The sequence below is a fragment of the Drechmeria coniospora genome, chromosome 01 (assembly GCF_001625195.1).
Source record: "Drechmeria coniospora strain ARSEF 6962 chromosome 01, whole genome shotgun sequence".
Lineage (NCBI taxonomy): Eukaryota > Fungi > Ascomycota > Sordariomycetes > Hypocreales > Ophiocordycipitaceae > Drechmeria > Drechmeria coniospora.
This window is the reverse complement of record NC_054389.1, coordinates 1,231,642-1,250,541: the sequence shown is the minus strand read 5'-3', so window position 1 is coordinate 1,250,541 and position 18,900 is coordinate 1,231,642. Positions and strand designations below refer to the sequence as shown.

The 18,900-nt window shown below is 56.7% G+C and overlaps 7 protein-coding genes across 7 annotated transcripts; 1 reads left to right on the top strand and 6 right to left on the bottom strand.

Moving 5' to 3' along the window:
- Positions 1 to 2,037: 2,037 nt before the first annotated feature.
- Positions 2,038 to 4,091, bottom strand: DCS_00326 (endoglucanase; the record flags this gene model as incomplete). The annotated part of the gene is made up of 4 exons (XM_040797665.1): positions 2,038 to 2,132; positions 2,213 to 2,505; positions 2,570 to 3,839; positions 3,914 to 4,091. The coding sequence occupies 4 exons, from the start codon at positions 4,089 to 4,091 to the stop codon at positions 2,038 to 2,040; spliced, it is 1,836 nt and encodes a 611-aa protein (XP_040658548.1).
- A 1,424-nt stretch (positions 4,092 to 5,515) lies between these two features.
- On the bottom strand, positions 5,516 to 6,110 carry DCS_00325 (uncharacterized protein; the record flags this gene model as incomplete). The annotated part of the gene is made up of 4 exons (XM_040797664.1): positions 5,516 to 5,540; positions 5,592 to 5,650; positions 5,707 to 5,934; positions 5,982 to 6,110. 4 exons carry the CDS (start codon positions 6,108 to 6,110, stop codon positions 5,516 to 5,518), a joined length of 441 nt encoding a protein of 146 aa, XP_040658547.1.
- Positions 6,111 to 6,947: 837 nt separating this feature from the next.
- On the bottom strand, positions 6,948 to 9,884 carry DCS_00324 (uncharacterized protein; the record flags this gene model as incomplete). Its single annotated transcript, XM_040797663.1, has 5 exons — positions 6,948 to 7,624; positions 7,699 to 9,058; positions 9,140 to 9,396; positions 9,583 to 9,659; positions 9,799 to 9,884. The coding sequence occupies 5 exons, from the start codon at positions 9,882 to 9,884 to the stop codon at positions 6,948 to 6,950; spliced, it is 2,457 nt and encodes an 818-aa protein (XP_040658546.1).
- Positions 9,885 to 12,599: 2,715 nt separating this feature from the next.
- Positions 12,600 to 13,152, bottom strand: DCS_00323 (60S ribosomal protein L19; the record flags this gene model as incomplete). Its single annotated transcript, XM_040797662.1, has 2 exons — positions 12,600 to 12,935; positions 13,018 to 13,152. 2 exons carry the CDS (start codon positions 13,150 to 13,152, stop codon positions 12,600 to 12,602), a joined length of 471 nt encoding a protein of 156 aa, XP_040658545.1.
- A 434-nt stretch (positions 13,153 to 13,586) lies between these two features.
- Positions 13,587 to 14,552, top strand: DCS_00322 (putative KRR1 protein, required for 40S ribosome biogenesis; the record flags this gene model as incomplete). The annotated part of the gene is made up of 1 exon (XM_040797661.1): positions 13,587 to 14,552. The coding sequence occupies one exon, from the start codon at positions 13,587 to 13,589 to the stop codon at positions 14,550 to 14,552; it is 966 nt and encodes a 321-aa protein (XP_040658544.1).
- Positions 14,553 to 14,752: 200 nt separating this feature from the next.
- Positions 14,753 to 17,028, bottom strand: DCS_00321 (uncharacterized protein; the record flags this gene model as incomplete). The annotated part of the gene is made up of 5 exons (XM_040797660.1): positions 14,753 to 15,788; positions 15,868 to 16,018; positions 16,531 to 16,649; positions 16,719 to 16,923; positions 16,995 to 17,028. 5 exons carry the CDS (start codon positions 17,026 to 17,028, stop codon positions 14,753 to 14,755), a joined length of 1,545 nt encoding a protein of 514 aa, XP_040658543.1.
- Positions 17,029 to 17,337: 309 nt separating this feature from the next.
- Positions 17,338 to 17,952, bottom strand: DCS_00320 (uncharacterized protein; the record flags this gene model as incomplete). The annotated part of the gene is made up of 1 exon (XM_040797659.1): positions 17,338 to 17,952. The coding sequence occupies one exon, from the start codon at positions 17,950 to 17,952 to the stop codon at positions 17,338 to 17,340; it is 615 nt and encodes a 204-aa protein (XP_040658542.1).
- Positions 17,953 to 18,900: the final 948 nt, after the last annotated feature.

Sequence of the window (18,900 nt, the reverse complement as noted above, 5' to 3'; positions counted from 1 at the left end):
ATGGTGGCTGCGATCGATCAATCAACTTTCTTCGCTCGTCGGGTTGGCGTTGGCGTGCTTGGGTGGTGCACAGTCGATGATGGGAGGTGGTGTGCACGAGCAGCAATGTGTGAAGTGTGTGTACTCCGTACTCCGTACTTGCTGGCCGTACAGTATGTTGCGAGTACTTGCATGGCGTACAGCGGCACTAGTACCGTACGCACTGTACAGTAAGTACTTACAGGCACACCTAGCAGGTACTTGCAGCACTGTAAGTAGGTACAGGTAGGTACCTACTTAGTACGCAGTGCTCCGTACTGCTCGTAGCCACAGAAGGAAGTTTGGACGGATTCGGTGGTCTCTGGATGCCGTTGACAACGTGGCGGCCGTCGCTTCCCCTGTCGGCCTAGAGCGCGTTCAGTGGGAACAGTGGAGCTTCAGGGGACATGGCGGGGCAGGGGTGCTAGGCAGTGGCGGGCACAAGAAAGTACACCGTACTGAGTGAAGTGCGCTGCAGTGCTCCGTACTGCAAGTAAGTACGGCAGGTAAGTACCTAGAACCTAGTCGCACTCGTAAGCACGCCCCGTATGCCTACAGGCGACAGTAAGTACACTTGCGGCAAGCATCTAATACTACTAGTAGGAGCTGGTACTAGCCACTACAGTAGGTATAGTAAGTACTCGGTAGGTAGAAGGTGTACGACTAAGTGCTTTGTTCATACTACCTAGTACTTAATTAGTGCATTGGTGCCCAGTACTGACACTCGCTAGCAGATTAGCAGTAGTCATTTACAGGTACAGAGTGCTGTGCTGCACACACTCCGTTAACTCCGTAATATTATGGGGAAGCGCGGGCGATGTTATGGGATCATGGGATCATGGGATCATGTTACCGCTACTACTGGCTACGCCCAGCGCTCCTCCGCTGCACCTGGTCGCTTGGTTCCTGGACCCGAGAAAGGGCGGGCGATGGCACGGTAAAGGCCTGGCTTTGTGCCAAGAGGCAGGCTGGGGACTGGACAAAGATCGAGGTCCCGGATCGGTTGGTGCTTTCGTCTGGCGTTCGTAGCCGTTTGTTGCCCAGGGAAGTCGAGCAAAGACTGACAACCAGTGGAGAAGCGAGCGAGAGAAGGGAGGAGGCGCGGCAACACGGTATTAGCGGGTGGGGTGGCTCAGCCATTCCGTGGCTGGAGAACGGGGGAGGATGGGATGACGACGTTCCGCAGACAGGCGAGACCGGCCCGGAGCTGAGCCGGAGCAGGCCTGGAACAGGGCGCGCACTCACGCATGCCACCTATCCGCATTCGGCCAGCGGTGCCTGATGATGGCGCTGAGGCAAAATGGACCCGAGGATATACGGAGTACATGGATAGTACATGTACTGAACGTGTGCGCTTGTGTGCACCCAAGTACAAGTATTAGATCATCGGCGGGGGCACAGTTTGTTGCAAATCGCATCCATGATTGAAGCGAAACGAGGCCATGTCCGTGTGCGACCTATTCGGAGGACGCATAACTATGGGTGCCTTGAAGTTCCTAAGATGGCCCAAGAAAGTCATAATACATAAGTGTATTACTGTGCAGTAAGACGTGCAGCAAAATCAAGATCCAGGAGTGTCGTGGAAGCTCTGGGGATCGTTGTCGTGAGGGGGACACGCTCTGGCTGAGCCCACTATGAACAGGGTGTAGGGCCATTCCCTACAGGCTTCCCTACAGGCTGCAGTGCAGTAATACGGAGTACTATTAATGGAGTACACCGTACAGTACTCCGCACATGCACACGTAGTTGCTTGTATTGATCAATCACGGTCCTTACAGCAAGTAGGTACGGAGTAATTACTCCGTTACTCCGTACAAGTACTGCAGCAGTATTACTCCGTACTCTGTTTGTACTTGCAACTACTTGTACTGTATTGTATGTAGTATGAGCCTACAAGTAAGTCCATGCTCATACCATGCTTGCACAAGTTCTAGTATACAATCAGGTACGGGAGTGGTGCCAGAAGTCCAGTATTACCTCACATGGCACAGCAATATAACTTCGCTGTGCAACAACCTCCTAGCTCGCCGACACATCACCGGTTGCATCGTCGACTCCCTTCTCGACCGTCCTGCGGAAATTGAACGTCGCTTCTCGGTTTGGCGTGCCAGCCGCTGACACGCACACAGTGGCCAGAATGATAGATTGCTACGCTGATGGCGGTGGCGAACAAACATCTCCATGCAATATTTACGAGTAGATGCTGCTTGGAGGAGAGTGAAATTTGATCGAAAAGGGGAGAGAGAAGTAAAAAACGAAGAGAGAGACCCCTTCCTGATCGTAATCGCGCGCTCAAACCTTTTCAGATACCCTGCAATCATCGTCGGAGTGCAAATATCGAACGTCGCCTTTCGCCTTGGACCTCCGCTTGTCGATCGAGATGGCGGCTGCGGCGATTGTCCTTCACCGAGCACCTTGCTTCGGACAGTCTCCAAAACCCGGCTGGCATCCGCAGCCGCAGTATCTTGTTGTCCTCCCACACCAGCCCTTGCTCGAGCAGCAATTGCCATGCACGCTGCCCTTGCACGTCTGCCCCGACGAACCGCCGCACCTCCCGTCCACCGACACCTTGACAGGGTCTGTCTCGGACTCGACAGGAACGGCAGAGGAGAATCCTCCGGTCGAAGACGAACCCGCGACATCGGGGGGAGCAGGGTAGACTGCCGTCGGAAGTGTGCCCACGTATGTGGCCGTCACCGTCCTCGTAGGCTTAGGCGCCGTCTCGTCCTCGCCACCTGGCACGCCAGTGGCCTCTTCCTCTCCGCCCGCGACGCCAGTGGTCTCCTCCTCGCCGCCTGGCACGCTGGTGGAGGTGACTTTGACCAATGTGGTCGCCATCGGCGACGGCGTCGAGGCGACACTCTTCACTCCGTCGCCTGCTCCAGACTGCCCCTTGAACACGTCGTTCCACGGCTGAAGCATCTCGGCCGACACGGGAGTCGTCTTCTCGACACCATCAAACTTGGGTGGGCCCTGCGTCTTCCGAGCCTGGCACGCCCCCTCGATCGTCTTGCAGTAATCCTGCCACAGTTTGCAGTTTGCATCGCCGCTCGGTGGCGCGCTGTCCCAGCACGTCTGGCCCTGGTCGTAGCACGCCTTCGTCGCGGCCCAGCATCCGTCCTCCGTCTCGTATGCCGGCAGCGGCTTGGCGCACCAGTTGGCGTTCTTGACAACGCAGTCGTTGGGCACCTTGCCCTGCTTCTGCTCCTGCTTCGCTCCGGCGCCGCCGTCCCCGCTGGCTTCCGACTTCGCATCCTTCCCGTCGTAGCCTCCGGGAATGTAGACTTTCGGGCCGGGGATCAGGTATTCTCCCTGGCCCTTTTCGTAGATGTTGTAAGTGAGTCCCGGCGTGGACGCGTTGACGTGTCCGGGGATGCTGGCTTCGTGGCCGCTCGGGATCTGGAGCTCCGTCTGCGGACCATCCTGCACAAAGATCTGGGCGCAGCCGAGGTAGAACTGCGGATCACCCTGCGGAACGTTTTGCAGCGCGAGAATCTCCGGCCGCACGAGGTAGTACCCGGAAGGCAATCCGGCCGGGAGCTTGACGGACAGGAGGCCTTTGTTGTCGATGAGCCGGTTGACGCACCATTGACCCGTCTTGGTGTCCAGCCCATCCTCCCAGATCTTGAACCAGCCCGAGCCTGCAGGCTTGTCCTTGTACATGTCCGTGACCTTTTTGAGGTAGACCGCGCAGGGGCCGAGATGGCTTTTGTCTATCACGCCTGGCTTCTCTCCGTTGGACCAGATCCGGAACTGGAACGTGAGCGTCGACGCCCGGGGTGCCGGGCAGGTGAACTTGACGGCGTCACCACCGTTTCGCCCTGCATCATGTCAGTGCCGAGCCATCTTTCCCGTCGTCGCTTTCGATCCGACGATGCCGAGGCACGACGCTTACCGCAAGCCATGTCGTCACCCGTGATGGGATACACCGGTCCGGTCGAAGTGGCCCCGTCAAGGGGCATCCGCACGCATGTGCCATCGCCCTGACTCTTGCCGTTGACGAAGAGGGTCGTAAAGATGGTGTGGGCACTCGCCAGCGAGCTGAGGCCAAAAGCAGTGACTATGAATTTCATTGTGTGCGTTTCTGTGTTTGACGTCGCGCCTTGGCTTCGGCCTCCTGAGCAAGTTCGAATGATGGAGGAGTGTGCGTACGTGCACAAGCGAGAGGAGAGGTAGGGTGTAGGAGAAAGGTGGCCGGAAGCGTCAAACGAAAGAGTGAGCGAGGGAGAGGGAAAATGGAAAGAGAGTTGGTTGTTACAGAATTGAACAAGTCAGTGTCGTCCGGTCAAGGGCAGACGAACCGTTGCTCCCACTTTGTCAGAGGACGTGAAAGAAAGTGAACGGATTGCTGTTCAGTGATTTGAGAAGGAATGTCTTCGACAACGTGCCGAGGCCAGGAAGATGGAAAACAGAGCGGCAAAAAAAAGAGAAAAGCAAAGCGGTATGAATCCACGCGAATGAATGGAACTGTAGTTGCAAGGCTTGAGAGCGGCCATGGCGATTATATACACGCCGAGCCATCACCGTCTTGACCAATATCTGTCGTCACAACGTCTTCTTACCTCGCAGGGCTACTGACCATCAAGTGACGGGACGAGAATCGTCTCATTTCACACAGCCAACTCACCCGGCAATTGACTCGAGCAAGATGAATGTATTGGCACCGACGACCAACCATCCGTCTCGCCCCCACCATTCATCAAACACGAAACGAGTTCCTAGGGTCCGTAATGAATCGGCCAAACGCAACTCGGTCGTCAAAGCGGGCCGGCCTGCATGGGCACGGGCTGACAAGGCGCTTCAGTGCGTGCGACTGGTGAAGTGAATAAAGGCTGCGGCCACGAGTAAGCGCTTGGCCCCTGGAAGCATCTTCCTCCACTATTGGCTCCCGCTCCGATCCGTGCCCCGGTGGAAGTCGTGTCGGCCGAGCTTTGGCCTGCTGATGAAAGGTCCTTGAATGTCTCGGGAGCCAACGAGGAGGAGTCGACAGCCAGTGGAATGGCCCTCAGCTTTCCCCATCTGCCTGTTGCCAAATGGCTGGTGCTATATCCGACACAAATCCTTCGGCGCAATAAACTGCTCTCCATGGAGCAGTCGGAACTCGAATCACCCCCATGTTGTGATACACGACCGCAACACTACTCGACCCGTGGTCAGCCAAGGGAAGGAAGCCTACAGGCAAAGGCCATAGGGGATCGGCCCTGCCTCGAGCCGTGAGCCATCCAGGTCCAATGCTTCCATGTATGCAAACAGGGCCATCGATATCAACAAGGACGGTTGATTGGAGATTGAACATGAACTTGCTGCGAGACTTTTGAGCCCACCCGCGAGCTCACAAAGCTGCCTCGTACATACACAACCGCCCCACGAAGCCTTGCAGTACGTCGCCCTCCCCCTGGTCCATGGAAGAAACCCACACCCATCGCTTAATCTCGACCGTCGGGTTTTCGTATGGTACATTATGGTACAGTCGTTTTTTTTTCGTCGCTTCGACATCTTACTCGTTGATCTTGGCCAGGATCCTGTGAGGCTGTCAGTTTCCCGCCGCACGTAAACGATCGGATCCCACTTACTCGCTGTCGCGGAACAGCTGGTACTCCTCCTCGCCGGCCTTGACGGGCGAACCACCAAACTACCGTTCCGGTCAGTACATGGCCCGGCGAGAGACGGCGGGTCGAGCCAGCTTACCTGGGGGATCAGGACACGGTCGCCGACGCTGACGCCCATCGGCAGCCGGTTGCCCTTCTTGTCCAGGGCACCGGGGCCGACCGCCATGACCTTGGCCTCGTTGAGCTTCTCGACGCTCGACTCGGGAAGAAAGATGCCGCTGGCCGTCTTGGCCTCGGCCTTGACGCGCTGGACCAGGACACGGTCCAGGAGGGGAGCAAGGCTGCGGATCGATCGGATGGAGGTGGCCTGTCACGTTCACGCGTCAGCTCTGCGTCACGGCGTCCAGCACACACTCCGTCTTGCCGGGTACTTGGTGCATCACAATCACCAGTCGGGTGCCACCAGCAGCGTTTGTCGCCGGGAGGAAGGAGAACGGCCTCCACCCTGGGGTTGGCTTGGAAGCAGCAATGAGGGCTTACCATTGTGATTATTTATCGTACAGTTTCGAGGAGGTTGTACGGTTTTTCGAGGAGAGTTGATTAAATGGATGAAGGGGTATGAACAGCTGCCGGGGGTGTTGTTTGTTAATACCTGGAATTGCGAGAGGTGGATCTCTCGATCTTCGAACAGCTTCCATACAGCCCAGCAATTTTTTCGGGAGGTTTCCTCACCGACACGCAGCACCCGGCACCAGATTTCCCCGATTCCGATGCCCATCCAGCACGCTGCTCCTCCAGCTCCACTCACTCTCATTGGGCGCTGTACTTGCGTCTGAGTACTACTCAAGTATTACTTACTTAAGCACTGTAATAGTTGCAAGTACATCTAAGTACTGCTGTAAGCTGTAAGTACGGAGTACAGTGCACTGTACGGAGTACGGAGTACACGTATTATTATTATGTGCCCCGTACCTGTACAAGTTCCCCTCAGTGCAATTTTCACGTATTAATTTTACCTTACTATCAGTACTCCGTACAGTAAACGAACTTGCTTGCAGTTACTGATATTTGTCGGTTAATACAGTATGAGTGAGTGCTGTGGTCTGAGAGGAAATCATCGCTTGGGCGATGTATATTTATTGCAACTATGTACAAATCTCTACAGGCAAAGAGTCTTTTGTCTCGATATGTCACTTGGCCCTGCGACCTTTCTCTAATTGATCGTCAACTGCACTCGCTTCTGCGCCCCTGCAAAGTGTCATGATTCCATCCCCAATGTACGTTGCCCAACAAGTCGCTCCGTCCGTCCTATTCAAACGCCGAGAGGAGAGGAAAATAAAGAAAATGATCCAACGGATCTACATATCGATCGCTTCTCATTCAGCTTTTATTTTGCGGCTGAGAAGCAGGCGGCTCCAGGACATGCGTGTGATCCTCGGCGGATATAACATCGCCATTCTCAAGCTGCTGGCAGATGACCGTATCCGCTATCCATGACTCCTGGAGGATCTCGTCCATCTTTGCACGGGTCTCGGGGTTGATGTCAAGCATGCGGTGAGTAATGTGCCGGCTCTCGCGTGGCAAGAGACGAAGAATTCGCCAAGGGCCACGGATAACCTCCTTTCGCTCTTTCGAAGCGCCCTCCTTCTGCGCCTGGCCGTCATCAGTGGCGGTGGCCGCCGTCGCTTGCTCCGAGTTGTGCGGCTTGCTGTGGTCCTTGGGCCCTTTTGTTTCATCCGCCGGCTTCTCCGCCGGCTTCTCCGCCGACTTTTCCTTGGGAACCTCGTCTTCGGTCAGAAAGTCCCGCGCCGGCGTGCCGGCTAGCTGGCTTGTTGATTTTGACTTCCGAATGAGCTGAACTGGGTCGTGACCGGGCGTCGGGTCGGCGGCGAACAGCTTGTAGGAGTTGTCCGTCAATCGAGGAATCTTCCAGGGAAACCGGCGCAGGGACATGCAGCAAAAGATGATGGCGAGGGACCAAATATCGACAGACGCGCCGTCGTACTCCTTCACGTCGTAGACCTCCGGAGCCAGATAGGGGTCCGAGCCCACAATGCCTGCCGCATGTGTCAGCAAAGCCAAGGTGCAGGGGAGAGCAGAAGCGAAGCGGGAGAGGGAAAAAAACACGCACCTTTGGCCGGGACCATGCCGTTCTCGAACGGATACCTGAAAACGTGGGCGCTTCCGAAATCAATGATTTTCATGATGCCGTTGCCGCTCACGACGACATTATCCAGCTTGAGATCGCGGTGGGCAAGGCCGACGCTGTGCAGGTAGGTGACGCCGTTCAGGATTTGCAGGAAGCAGCAGCGAACTTCCTCTCGAGACATCTTGCCCGTCATGACAATGGCAAACAGGTCAAAGGGCGCATACTCCATGACCTCGAACCACCTGCCCTTTTCCTGCAGGATATCCAACGTCTCGATGATGTTGCCGTGATGCAGAGTCGAGCCGACACAAAACTCGGCCGTCACCTTCTTGTTGTACTCCTTCTCGGTCTCGTACGTATGGCGGGCGCGGAACTCCTTGACGGCAAACACCGTCGCGTCCTCCTTGCGGCGCATGAGCCTGACGGAACCGCCAGCGCCCGAGCCCAAGACCTTGCCGAGCTTGCCATACTTGGAGCTGAGTCCGTGATCGTCGCCAAAGGGAAGCTGCGGAGTCGAGCGCAAGATGGGCGTTATCTTCATTCCCGCCTTGATCGAGGCCGCCGGCGACGCGTCCCTCTTCTTGGTGTGACTGTTCTGTCCCTGCTTTCGGAAGAAGCGCTTCAAGTCGACCATGGATCCGGACTGATGGGCGTGCCCCCCATCGCTCGCCTGATCCTCGCTTGCGTTCTTGGCTCCGAAGAAGCCAGAGGCCCGCTTCTCCGGGAGGCACGTCTTGGATCCACCGGGGGAGCCATGCTTCTTCTTGCGAGAGAAGACGAACCTGGGATCGATGGAATGTCGGTTCGGATGCTGCTGCAGCGGCGGGCGAAGGCCCTTGGCGTAGGGGTCGTTGGCGTCGCCGGTTGGCGTCATGGGCTTCGAGTAGAAGTTGGAAGCCGAGCTCCTCGACGGACTCGATTCCCTCGAGACTGGCACGGAGCCGCCGCCAGCCTTGCCGCCGCCGCCGAACATGCCTCGCCGATGAGACTTGTGGTCCTCTGCCGAGGTTGTCCTCCTCATGACGTGCTCTTCGGAGGCCGGGCGGTGAGCGAGAGGCTTCCTCGCAGCATGGGCCGGCTGCTTCTCGCGAGACGAAGTAGGCTGGGGGGTGATGGGTTGAGGTTCGACGACGGACAAAGATTGGTCTGCGATCACCTTGCCGGGAAGCTTTCTCTCCCCCTTGACCTCCCCCGCGGCCGCCGTCGGGCTCGATTCCGAGGGCGTGAGAGGAGGCGACGTCAAGGCGGATAGGCGGGGACTGCCATGGGGCGACTGGACGCGCGACGAGATTGGCGTGGCAAGTCGGGAAGAGGTGGGGGATCCTTCGTCGCGAGAAGGGACCTGCGACGAAAAAAGTCAGCGAGTGAATCGACGACAGGCGCAGGGTGCAAGACGCATTCGGGTGCGTCGTGTCCGACGTACCCTCGACGGCGGCAGGGAAAAGGCCTCGAACTGAAAGGTGGACATGCGGCGTTCCTGCAGCGGCATGCCGCGCATCGAGTTCCTAAAGGCCTTGATCTGATCGGCGGTGACTTCGGTGAAGCTTAGGTCTTTGCCGGCCATCGGCTGGGTAACGGTGGCGGTGGGTGACATTTCGTCAATGGCGGGGGAGAAGCGGACGGCGGGAACCAGGTTGGCCGGTGCCGGAGCGGCGACCACCTCGTGGGCGGCCCCTCGAGCTGCAAAGGGAGGACAAGGTCAGCCGGGCGTGCCAATGACGTCTCGGTCACGACGGTCGAAGCAGCGTTGCAGCAGCAGGACGGCGAGGTCGGGTCAATGGAGTTGCGCAACACTCTCGTGGGCAAACGATGATTCACGGCGAGGGGCCGGATGGATCGGAGCCAGCCTCGGTGCATGGAACGTACCGTCATTGCCTTGGCTCAGACTCGGCTCCTCCTTGGACGTCGTCGAAGCCATGGGGTGCGGAGGATATCGATATTGGCTGCGACGTTGGTCGATGGGGTTGACGTGAGGAACCGGTAGAGCAAACGACACATGGATCGGGAAGAGAAGTCGGCCAAGGTGAATGTCAACGTGCTGCTACTGTGGTGGGGCAAGCAGTCGAAACGGATCGTACCTACCGCATGGCAGTACAAGCCTTGGTTGGCGTTGAATGGCGGCCGGCAGGAGGCGCGGCTTCACGGAGGCCGTCAGGTTGGCCGGCCATGTGGGGCACGAGAGTACATGGTCTGTCGGCGGACTCTGTAGCAAGTATTGCGTACTGAACAGTACTTTGCACGTACTGTACTTACACCTACGGTACGGAGTAAGTACTTACAGGTCGGAGTACTTGATAAGTACAGCAAAATGCTTTGTACCGAACCGTGCCTAGTGCCCTCTTCAGGTATCGCACACCTACAACTGCAAGTACTTGCACTTAATTACATGAAGTGCATTGCAAGTACCACACCAAATATTAGTGACCTACTTGAACTTGTGCAAGTACAGCAGGTATCTCGTAGAATACTAGGTACTAGGTAGGTACTAATGGAGAGAGAGATAAGACGCAGACATGTACTCCGTAAGTAAGCATGGCAACCAACGGCGGCCCCGCTTCCTACAGCCAGGCCATCCCGACCTTCTACACCTACAGTACTCCGTAGTACTTACAACTACAAGCAATAGTGCAAGTACAAGTAAGTACTTGGATGTACACACACGTCCGTCCGCCTTCCCATCGACAGCGCGCGCCAACAAGGTACACCTCCGCAACGGCAAGGTTCTTACACTATTACTCTGTGAAACAGTCAAGTTTCGAATGTTGGGACACAGTTCTCAAGTAGCTGATGTCTTCCTTACATCTGATCATCATCATCATCATCGAGCTCGAATAGCCGACGGCTGGACGATGCTCATCGGCCGTCTGTTTCCGTCCTTCATCCTCGCCGCCTTGGGAATAGGTGTCCTTGAAAAGGTCTAGGGCCGCCTACCAACGCGAGCCTTTGATCATTAGCCGTCCGTAGTGCTAGTGTTCACGAGTACAAGTGCTGTACTTGTGCGACTTGTCGCGAGTACCAGTGTACATGGTTGAAGGACAGTGAAGAAACCCGTCCGCAGTCGCCCAATCTGCACTCCGTTCATGTCCGCTCAAGTACAAGTATTATTACTGTACATGTACAGTGCTGTACTCCGTACTCCGTAGAGGGGCCAACAATCGCTGTACTTGCAAGTACTTACAACAAAGTGCGCTTAAGCACCTGTTCAAGTACAGTACTTCCGTTACACTTGTACTTACAACAAAGTGCAAGTACCTGTACAAGTACTTCCGCTACTAGCATGCTTACGGATGCAAATGGCCGTTTACCAATGTTGTAGACTTAGACAATGAAAGCAAGTACGTTTACCAATGTTGTATAGACAATGAAAGCAAGTACACACACTATTACTACTAGGCAGCCGGCTTCTTATGCTGTGAAAAAAACGCCCGGCAAAATATGTTCAAAGCCCCGGCCTCTTGCTCCGCGCTGTTGCCGTTGCCGAGTCTCTTGTCCCTGGCGCGCCCTCCATCACCCCAACAACCAACCATGGCCGATACTTTCGATGCAGCCCGGCAGGGTTCCTGGCTCTTGGTCCACCAAAGAGAGCCGTGGGGCCGTCAACACTACAGTACACGTACTTACAGTACAAGTACTTGTACACGCCAGGGAGCCGTATAATTACTTGTACATACGCACAAAGTGCTCACAGCTATTACATGTAAGTACACTATTCCGTGGAGTACTGGAAATGCAAGTAAAACTGTAAGTACTATACTTATAATTACAAACAGTAATACTTCCTGCGCTAGAGCAGTACTGTAGGTTGTAATTACAGTACAATACTTCCGTCTCCATCTCGCACGTGCAGTACAGATTCGTAGGTGTACTGTAGCATACGTCTACCTCCAAGTGCATCTACGACAGATGACTTTCAGTTCACCACGCTCCCTAACTTCTCATCTCCATCTCATCACACGCCACGGTGATTCGCATGTCCGAATGGAAACCCAATCTGTTGGCAGCCATTCTCCATACCATTGTCATGCAAGTAGTTATTTGGTTACGAGAACAAGTGCTTGTACACTTACATGCGCACTGCCGCATGTACGGTATGTACTGTACTTGAACAAAGTTCTGTTCATGTATAGCACTGTACTTACTTATAGTCCTGCCTATGATATACTTGATCCGTCCCATCTATAGTTGGCAATTTTAATCCACCGACTAGTTACCCGACAACCCGATTCCAGCCGGCTTTGACTCAACGTGACGTGTAGCTCGGGCGGCTACTACCCCTCCTAAACGGCGACAATTGCTAACATTGGCCATTGAATTGGTAACGAGAATCTAGCTAGCATTGCCGGCGAATGGCCTGGAAAATTTCCATCCATCATTTGATCCATCATGGGCTCGATATCGCATTGCCCCCGCCCACGTCACCCAAGTTTTGTGCAAGTGTTCAAACAGATGCGCAAAATCATCATGGTACACAATCCGCCTAGGAGTGCGGTGCACCCATGGGTGCCTTGCCGCTCTGGCTTCCGTAGTTGGGTAGGTGGATACATGGCACGGCGGTTGCCTGTTCCGATGGTCCCCTCGGTATCGGACCACCACATGTCATGCCTGGCGAATGGTTGCAGCCAAGATGTGGTCAAGACGATTCCGAGACCGCCACCGTCATACGTCGGCGTGTCCCTTTCGTGCATGAACAAGAAAATTAAAGGCCCTCATGATTTGTACCGAGATGTCATCATCGTGCAACATCTCCTCCAAGCGGCATCGAGTCTCGACACCTCTCCTGGTTGTTCCAGCGACTGTTGTACAAGTAGGTCTGTCTACACATGACCGTGGCCATGGGAGCATCCTCCCGGCCCGCCACCTCACGAGCGGCACGCCTCCTCGGTTCAGGCCACGACGTTGATGCCAATCGACTTGGCTTGGAAAATGACCGACCTACACAGGCCCTCGAGAGACAGGCCGGACAGCCGGAGCTCTTTCTGCTTAATCTTGGCAATCTCGTACACGTGCTTGAGGCTGATGTCGCCGATCGTCTCGTGACCCGGGCTGCTCGCTCCCCTTCTGTTACCCTTCTTGTTCTTGGGCGCATCCACGGCGTTGAGCAGAAGCCAGGATGTTTGCGGTGTCCGGACTTCGAAGTGGAATGTCCTGTCGGGTCGGACCGTCACCCGACAGGGCGTCGGCGTGCCGGGGATGAAATTCGCCGTCCTGGCATTGAACTCCTGCTCCGTGTCCCCGTCAGCTGTCAAGACACGATACTCCTCCTTCTCGGCACCCACGCCCGTGCGGGAGATTGGTCGGTACCTTGCAAAAGTCCATCGACTTGACACCTTTGCTACCCAGCGCGGGACCGACCGGAGGGCTGGGGCTCGCCTGGCCAGCGCCGACGATGAGCTTGACAATCTGGTCCACACCGCCGGCACCCCTTGCCTTGGACATGATGTCGTCTTGTCGTGCTTGCGACCGTGGAGCGACGACGAGGTTGGTGCTTGCGCTGGAGCTCTGCCGCGTCGTTGGAGTCGTACGGTGAGAGAAATTCGGAGCTCGACCCTGACTGGACGGCCATTGGATCGACCCACATCAGCCTCGCCATACCCCTAGAACCTTTGCCATCGCCGGCTGCCCCACATTTCTTGGTGTAGCCCCGCCGGTCTGCTACCAGTAATTTTTTTGATGCTGAAGAATCAAAGAATCCAAGATATCTTCCTTTCATCCGCATCCCATACATTCAACATTCGACATCCGTCATTCGCCACAACGACACAGTTCTGCTGCCAGATCTGGAAAACCTCTCTCTGCCACAAGACTGTCTTGTTGCACGGCTGCCTAGCGTCTAGCGGTTGTCGCTCGTAAAAGGTCAACCAGCGCCCACCATGTCGGCCAAGCAGGCGTCGGACAAGCCGTGGGACACGGACGACGTGGACAAATGGAAGGCTGAGCAGTTCACGGCCAAGGACAACCTCGGCGGCGTCCTCACCGAGGAGTCCTCCTTTGCGACGCTATTCCCCAAGTACCGTGAAGTCTACCTCAAGGAGGCGTGGCCGCTCGTCACCAAGGCTCTCGAGAAGCGCGGCATCGCCTGCACGCTCGATTTGGTCCAAGGCTCCATGACGGTCAAGACGACGCGAAAGACGTACGATCCCGCCGCCATTCTCGACGCCCGCGACCTCATCAAGCTTCTCGCCCGAAGCGTGCCTGCGCCGCAAGCCGTCAAGATCCTCGACGACGGGGTGGCGTGCGACGTCGTCAAGATCCGCAACCTCGTCGGCAGCAAGGAGAGATTCGTCAAGCGGCGGCAAAGAATCCTCGGCCCCAACGGCTCGACGCTCAAGGCTCTCGAGCTGATGACGGAGACGTACATCCTCGTGCACGGAAACACCGTCTCCGCCATGGGACCCTACAAGGGTCTGAAGGAGGTCCGCCGCGTCGTCGAGGACTGCATGGCCAACATCCACCCCATTTACCACATCAAGGAGATGATGATCAAGCGCGAGCTGGCCAAGGACCCCGACCTGGCCAAGGAGAGCTGGGATCGCTTCCTTCCCAACTTCAGGAGGAAGACGCTGAGCAAGCGGCGGGTACCGCACAAGGTGGCGGACAAGAGCAAGAAGGTCTACACGCCCTTCCCGCCGGCGCCGGAGAAGAGCAAGGTGGACAAGCAGATCGAGTCGGGCGAGTACTTCCTCGGCAAGCAGGCCAAGGAAAGGGCAGCCCAGGACGAGCGCAGGGAGAAGCAAAAGGAGCGCAAGGACGAGAAGAAAAAGGAGCGCGAGGCGGAATTCGTGCCGCCCGAGGAGGGCCGGCCCAAGAAGAAGCGCAAGAAGACGTCGGAGGAGTAGCGAGCGAGCGTTTTGCTTCGCTCGCAGCACGGCAGGGTTGGCATGGGAGGCGTTCTTGATACCTCGGAGTTTCGCTCGGTCTGCCGCTGGCGCTTCGCACAGGGCAGATGTTGAATTCAACCGTTCTTGTTTCCGCTCCCCGCTCTCGCCCGTTCGGATGCGCGCGATGCACCATCAAGCGACGCGAACCGTCCCATCCATCACAGCTTCGGCGACGCCCCGCCGTCGTCAATTTCGATGACAAGCTTCCCGAACTGCCTGCCGGCGGCCATGTCGGCAAACAGCTCGTCGATGCCCTCCGTGTTCGCCAGCCCCTTGACGGTCCTGCTGACGACGGGCCGAATCTCCTTTTCCCGGACAAACTCGATCATGTCCCGGAACTCCCGCCTGGACCCCATGGTCGAGCCCTTGAGGTCGACGTTTGCCAGCACCGCCTGCATGAGCCAGTCCATCTTGGGCCCGACCGTCATGCCGTACTGCACGATGACGCCGCCTTGGCGTAGCAACCGCACCGACTTGGCGACGATGCTGCCGCCGGCACCATCGATGACGGCATCGAGGTACGGCCTGTCGGCGGGGAGCATGGCGGCGAGGTCCTTTTCCCAGCCGTCGTTCTTGTAGAGGACGCCGCCGACGGCGCCGAGCTGCTTCGCCTTGTCGACCTTGCCTTGGTCGCCGGAGGAAACGAAGACGCGGCAGCCAAAGGCAACGGCGAACTGCAGCGCCTGCAAGGCGACGCCGCCGCCGATGCCGGTCAAAAGGACGTTTTTGCCGGCCGACGTGCAGGCGGCCTTGGTGACGAGGGCGCGCCAGGCAGTCAGTCCGACGAGCGGAAGGGCAGCGGCTTCGACGGGCGACAGGTGGGCCGGCGCGAGGGCGACCTCGTCTTCGTGCACGACGATGTAGTCCTGGGCGGTACCGACGTCGCACAGCTTGCTGCTGCCAGTGACGGTGAAGATGGAGTCGGGCTCGGGGCCTGCGGGATCCGAGAGCCAGCCGCGCATGGGTGTGAGGACGACAGGCTTGTGGAGGAGGGCGAGGCCGGCGCTCGAGACGGCGGAGCCGGCCTTTTCGACGACGCCGTAGCCGTCGGCAAGCATGGGGTTGCCAAAGGAGATGGCCGGGTACTGGTGGCGACGGATGAAGAGATCGCGGTGGTTCAGGGCCGCCGCTTTGAGCCGCACCAGGAGCTCGCGGGGCCCGGGCTCCGGCATCGCAACGTCGGTAATCTGGAGCCTGCGCGGAAATAGTGCACGTCAGGATCGGTGTCCTGGTTTGGAGAGGTTCGATGAAAACAAACGACGGGTCCGCTTACGGGTAGTAGACCTCACCAGGCTTGCCCTCCGTCCGCCGGAGGGTGAGCGCACGGGGCATGGTGTCGAGAAATTCTGCGTTGAGTCCTGCGTCTCTGTCTTGGAATCGCGTGCGCCGTACAGAGTATTGCGTCGTGTGCTGTGTTGTTCGTGCTGGATGATTCCTTGATCTGATCTGAAGTTTTGACGACGTCGGCAAGTTATGACGTCGGTTCATTGGCTCCTTGATCGGCACGCGGCACAAAGACGCTCCGATGGAAGTGCGGCCCCGCCTTGATAATAATACCTCGGTCCCGGATCGGAATCCCTCCCAACATCCGGATGGCCGGAACGCGCGTCGAATCTACGGACCCATGGGCGGTCGAATGGACGCCTGCTTGTGGAAATAGTCACTTGGGCTCACCATTCATCAGGAATACACATCCCAAACGGCCATGCTCATAGTAAAGCCTCAACGGGCAAGCCGATGGTGTGGAGCGAGGCCTACAACGCATCACCGTCTCATCACACCGCAACCCCTCTTGGCCGTCACCTCGATTTCAATCTTCATCTCCTCCTTCATAAGCCCCGACTCGACCATCGTCGCCGCCGGGCGGACCTCGCCAAACCACTTTCTCAGCACCGGCCACGTCGTAGGGAAATCATTGCGGTCGGGCAACATGTACCTGACGCGGACGACGTCGCCGATGCTGGAGCCCGCCGGAGGGCAGCGTCGATGTTTTGGAGCGCCTGCTCGGCCTGCTCTGCAACGTCTGGTGAGATGGCCCCTGTCTGGTAGTTGTAGCTACGGCGAACGCGTACGTCGTGTCAGCCATTCGACCGGTCGGAAGCGAGCCAAATGGTAGAGAGATACCCTGTAGTTCCAGAGATCTCGATCCAATCGTCGACGATGACCGCTCTGGAGTACCCAATGTCCGCCTCAAATGCAGACCCCGAACTGATGTTGCGCGCCATTTGACCGATGAGTTGTGCTGTCTGTGTGGAATTCGAATACGCAATGCAATCAGCAGCTCGGATCAGACAACGATGCTGTCGAGTGACGAACTGTGTGAGACGAACTGTGTGAGTCACGTAGCAGCTCTGACCTTGTGCTGCGGCGGGGTTGAAGCTCCCGATCACTTGTACTTACTCTTCGCCAGGTGGGGCTTCGGCGAAGAGGCCATGATGAGTCCACCACTCTCAGGTTGGGAGGCTGCGATGAGAAAGCATTCACACCAAGCAAGATAGCCAGGCCCCCACTCCCCGTCTCCAATTCAAAGTGCCTCGAACTCGCCACAGGAGCATGGCCATCGTGACTGGGTTCGTGGAACATCTGAAGCCGCTCTTCCTTGTCCTTGAGCCATCCGCATAGACATTGCGCAGCACAATTACGCGGGAAGATTAAATCTAGAGCAGTGGTCGGGAAGGCTCCATCATACTTGTACAGCGTTGCCATATTCATACACAGGACGACACCAAGGTGCCTTTGACGCTCACGGGCTTGTCAGCTCCTTGACTAGCTTGGCCACCCGTTTCCTGTCCACGTCTTTGCCCTCGAGGGCACTCGTCAGCCGCTTCATGACGTCTCCGACGAGCGACTTGGCCGCAGTGCCGGCGCTCACGGATGCCTCGACGGCATTCTCGACGAGACCCTTGAGCTCAGCCTCGCCCAGCGACTGGACGCCGCTCTCCGAGATGTATGCTTCCAGGATTCGCGCCTGCTCGTTCTCCTTGTCGACAAGATCCTGCCTTCCGACGGCCTTTGCCTCGGCGGCGGCGTCGTGGGCGGCCTTTTGAATTTTTCGTACAAGCGCGACGAGCTGGACGTCTGTCGAAATCGGCGTCGCCGTCTTGGAGGCATTGAGATTGGCAGACATGATGGCCCGAAGGACCGACAACCGGGGCGCATCCTTGGCTCGCATCGCCGCTTTGAGGTCACCCTTGAGCTTCTGGAGGAAGGGAGGCGCCCCATCTTGGGACGCGGTCGAGTAGAGTCGCCATCGTTGCGTCGGTCCTCGTGAGGTAGTCTGTGCCGAGCAGTGGAGCTGCCTCGTCGGCTGGGTCCAGCGCAGGGCCTTCAAGACGGTTTGCGACGGCCGAGGAGCCATCGATTCGTTTGGGCAGGGAAACTGTCGAAAAGATGTCGAGATGGGGTGGCGAGTGGGAATCTGTACAGTACGGACGAGGATGAATGAACCCGAACCAGCTGAGGTTTTTCTGTGAAGCTCCTGATTGGCTTGCGGAGCTACAAGAAGGCTTGGCTGGAAGGGGATCTGGCCGAGCTGTATCAAAAGTACGGAATACGAAGTATGGAGTAATACTCCGTACTCCGTACACTGTACAAGTATTACATCTACACCACCCGTACGGTACTAGTACAGTACGGAGTATAATAGTGGGGTGGCAAAAGTGACCATTCACTTCGTAGCAGTAGCCCTACCAACATTGACTCGTCATTTTTGTCTAGTGACTGTACTTACTTACAGCAGGTGTACAGCAGCCTCAGCAGGTGTGCAGCAGAGTATTACTATGGTTGTTGTACGGTACAGTAGATGTACGGAGTATTACTCCGTGCTCCGTAAATCAATAATAATGCCGTTGGACGCAGCTGGGTCGGTCACCAAAGATACTACTTAGTACACGCAATACTCCGTACGAAGCATGCTGTACACCTGCAGTGCCTGCTACAGTACAGTGCCTACCAAGTACTGTAGGTGCACCTGTCCACATCACATGTACATGTAAATGATGCCCCAACTGTACTACGTACAGAGTACTAGATTAGTACGTAAACTCCATGAGATAGAGCTGTCAAGCGCCGAGTACAAGGCAAGGGAACAAGTACAAGCCTTGAGATCAGTGGAGGGCGTATCCTTCATGGGCGAACAAGTCACTGCAGCGCAGCAAAGTGCGTTCAACACATGCCTCGAAATCGAAGAATGCTGCATCATCTCCCTGTTGGTCCCAGGCCATCGTCATATATTTGATGCTTTTGCTGACCCTCGCTCCGACGCTAACTCGGCGTATACAATACATTTTCCCATGCTATGATCCAT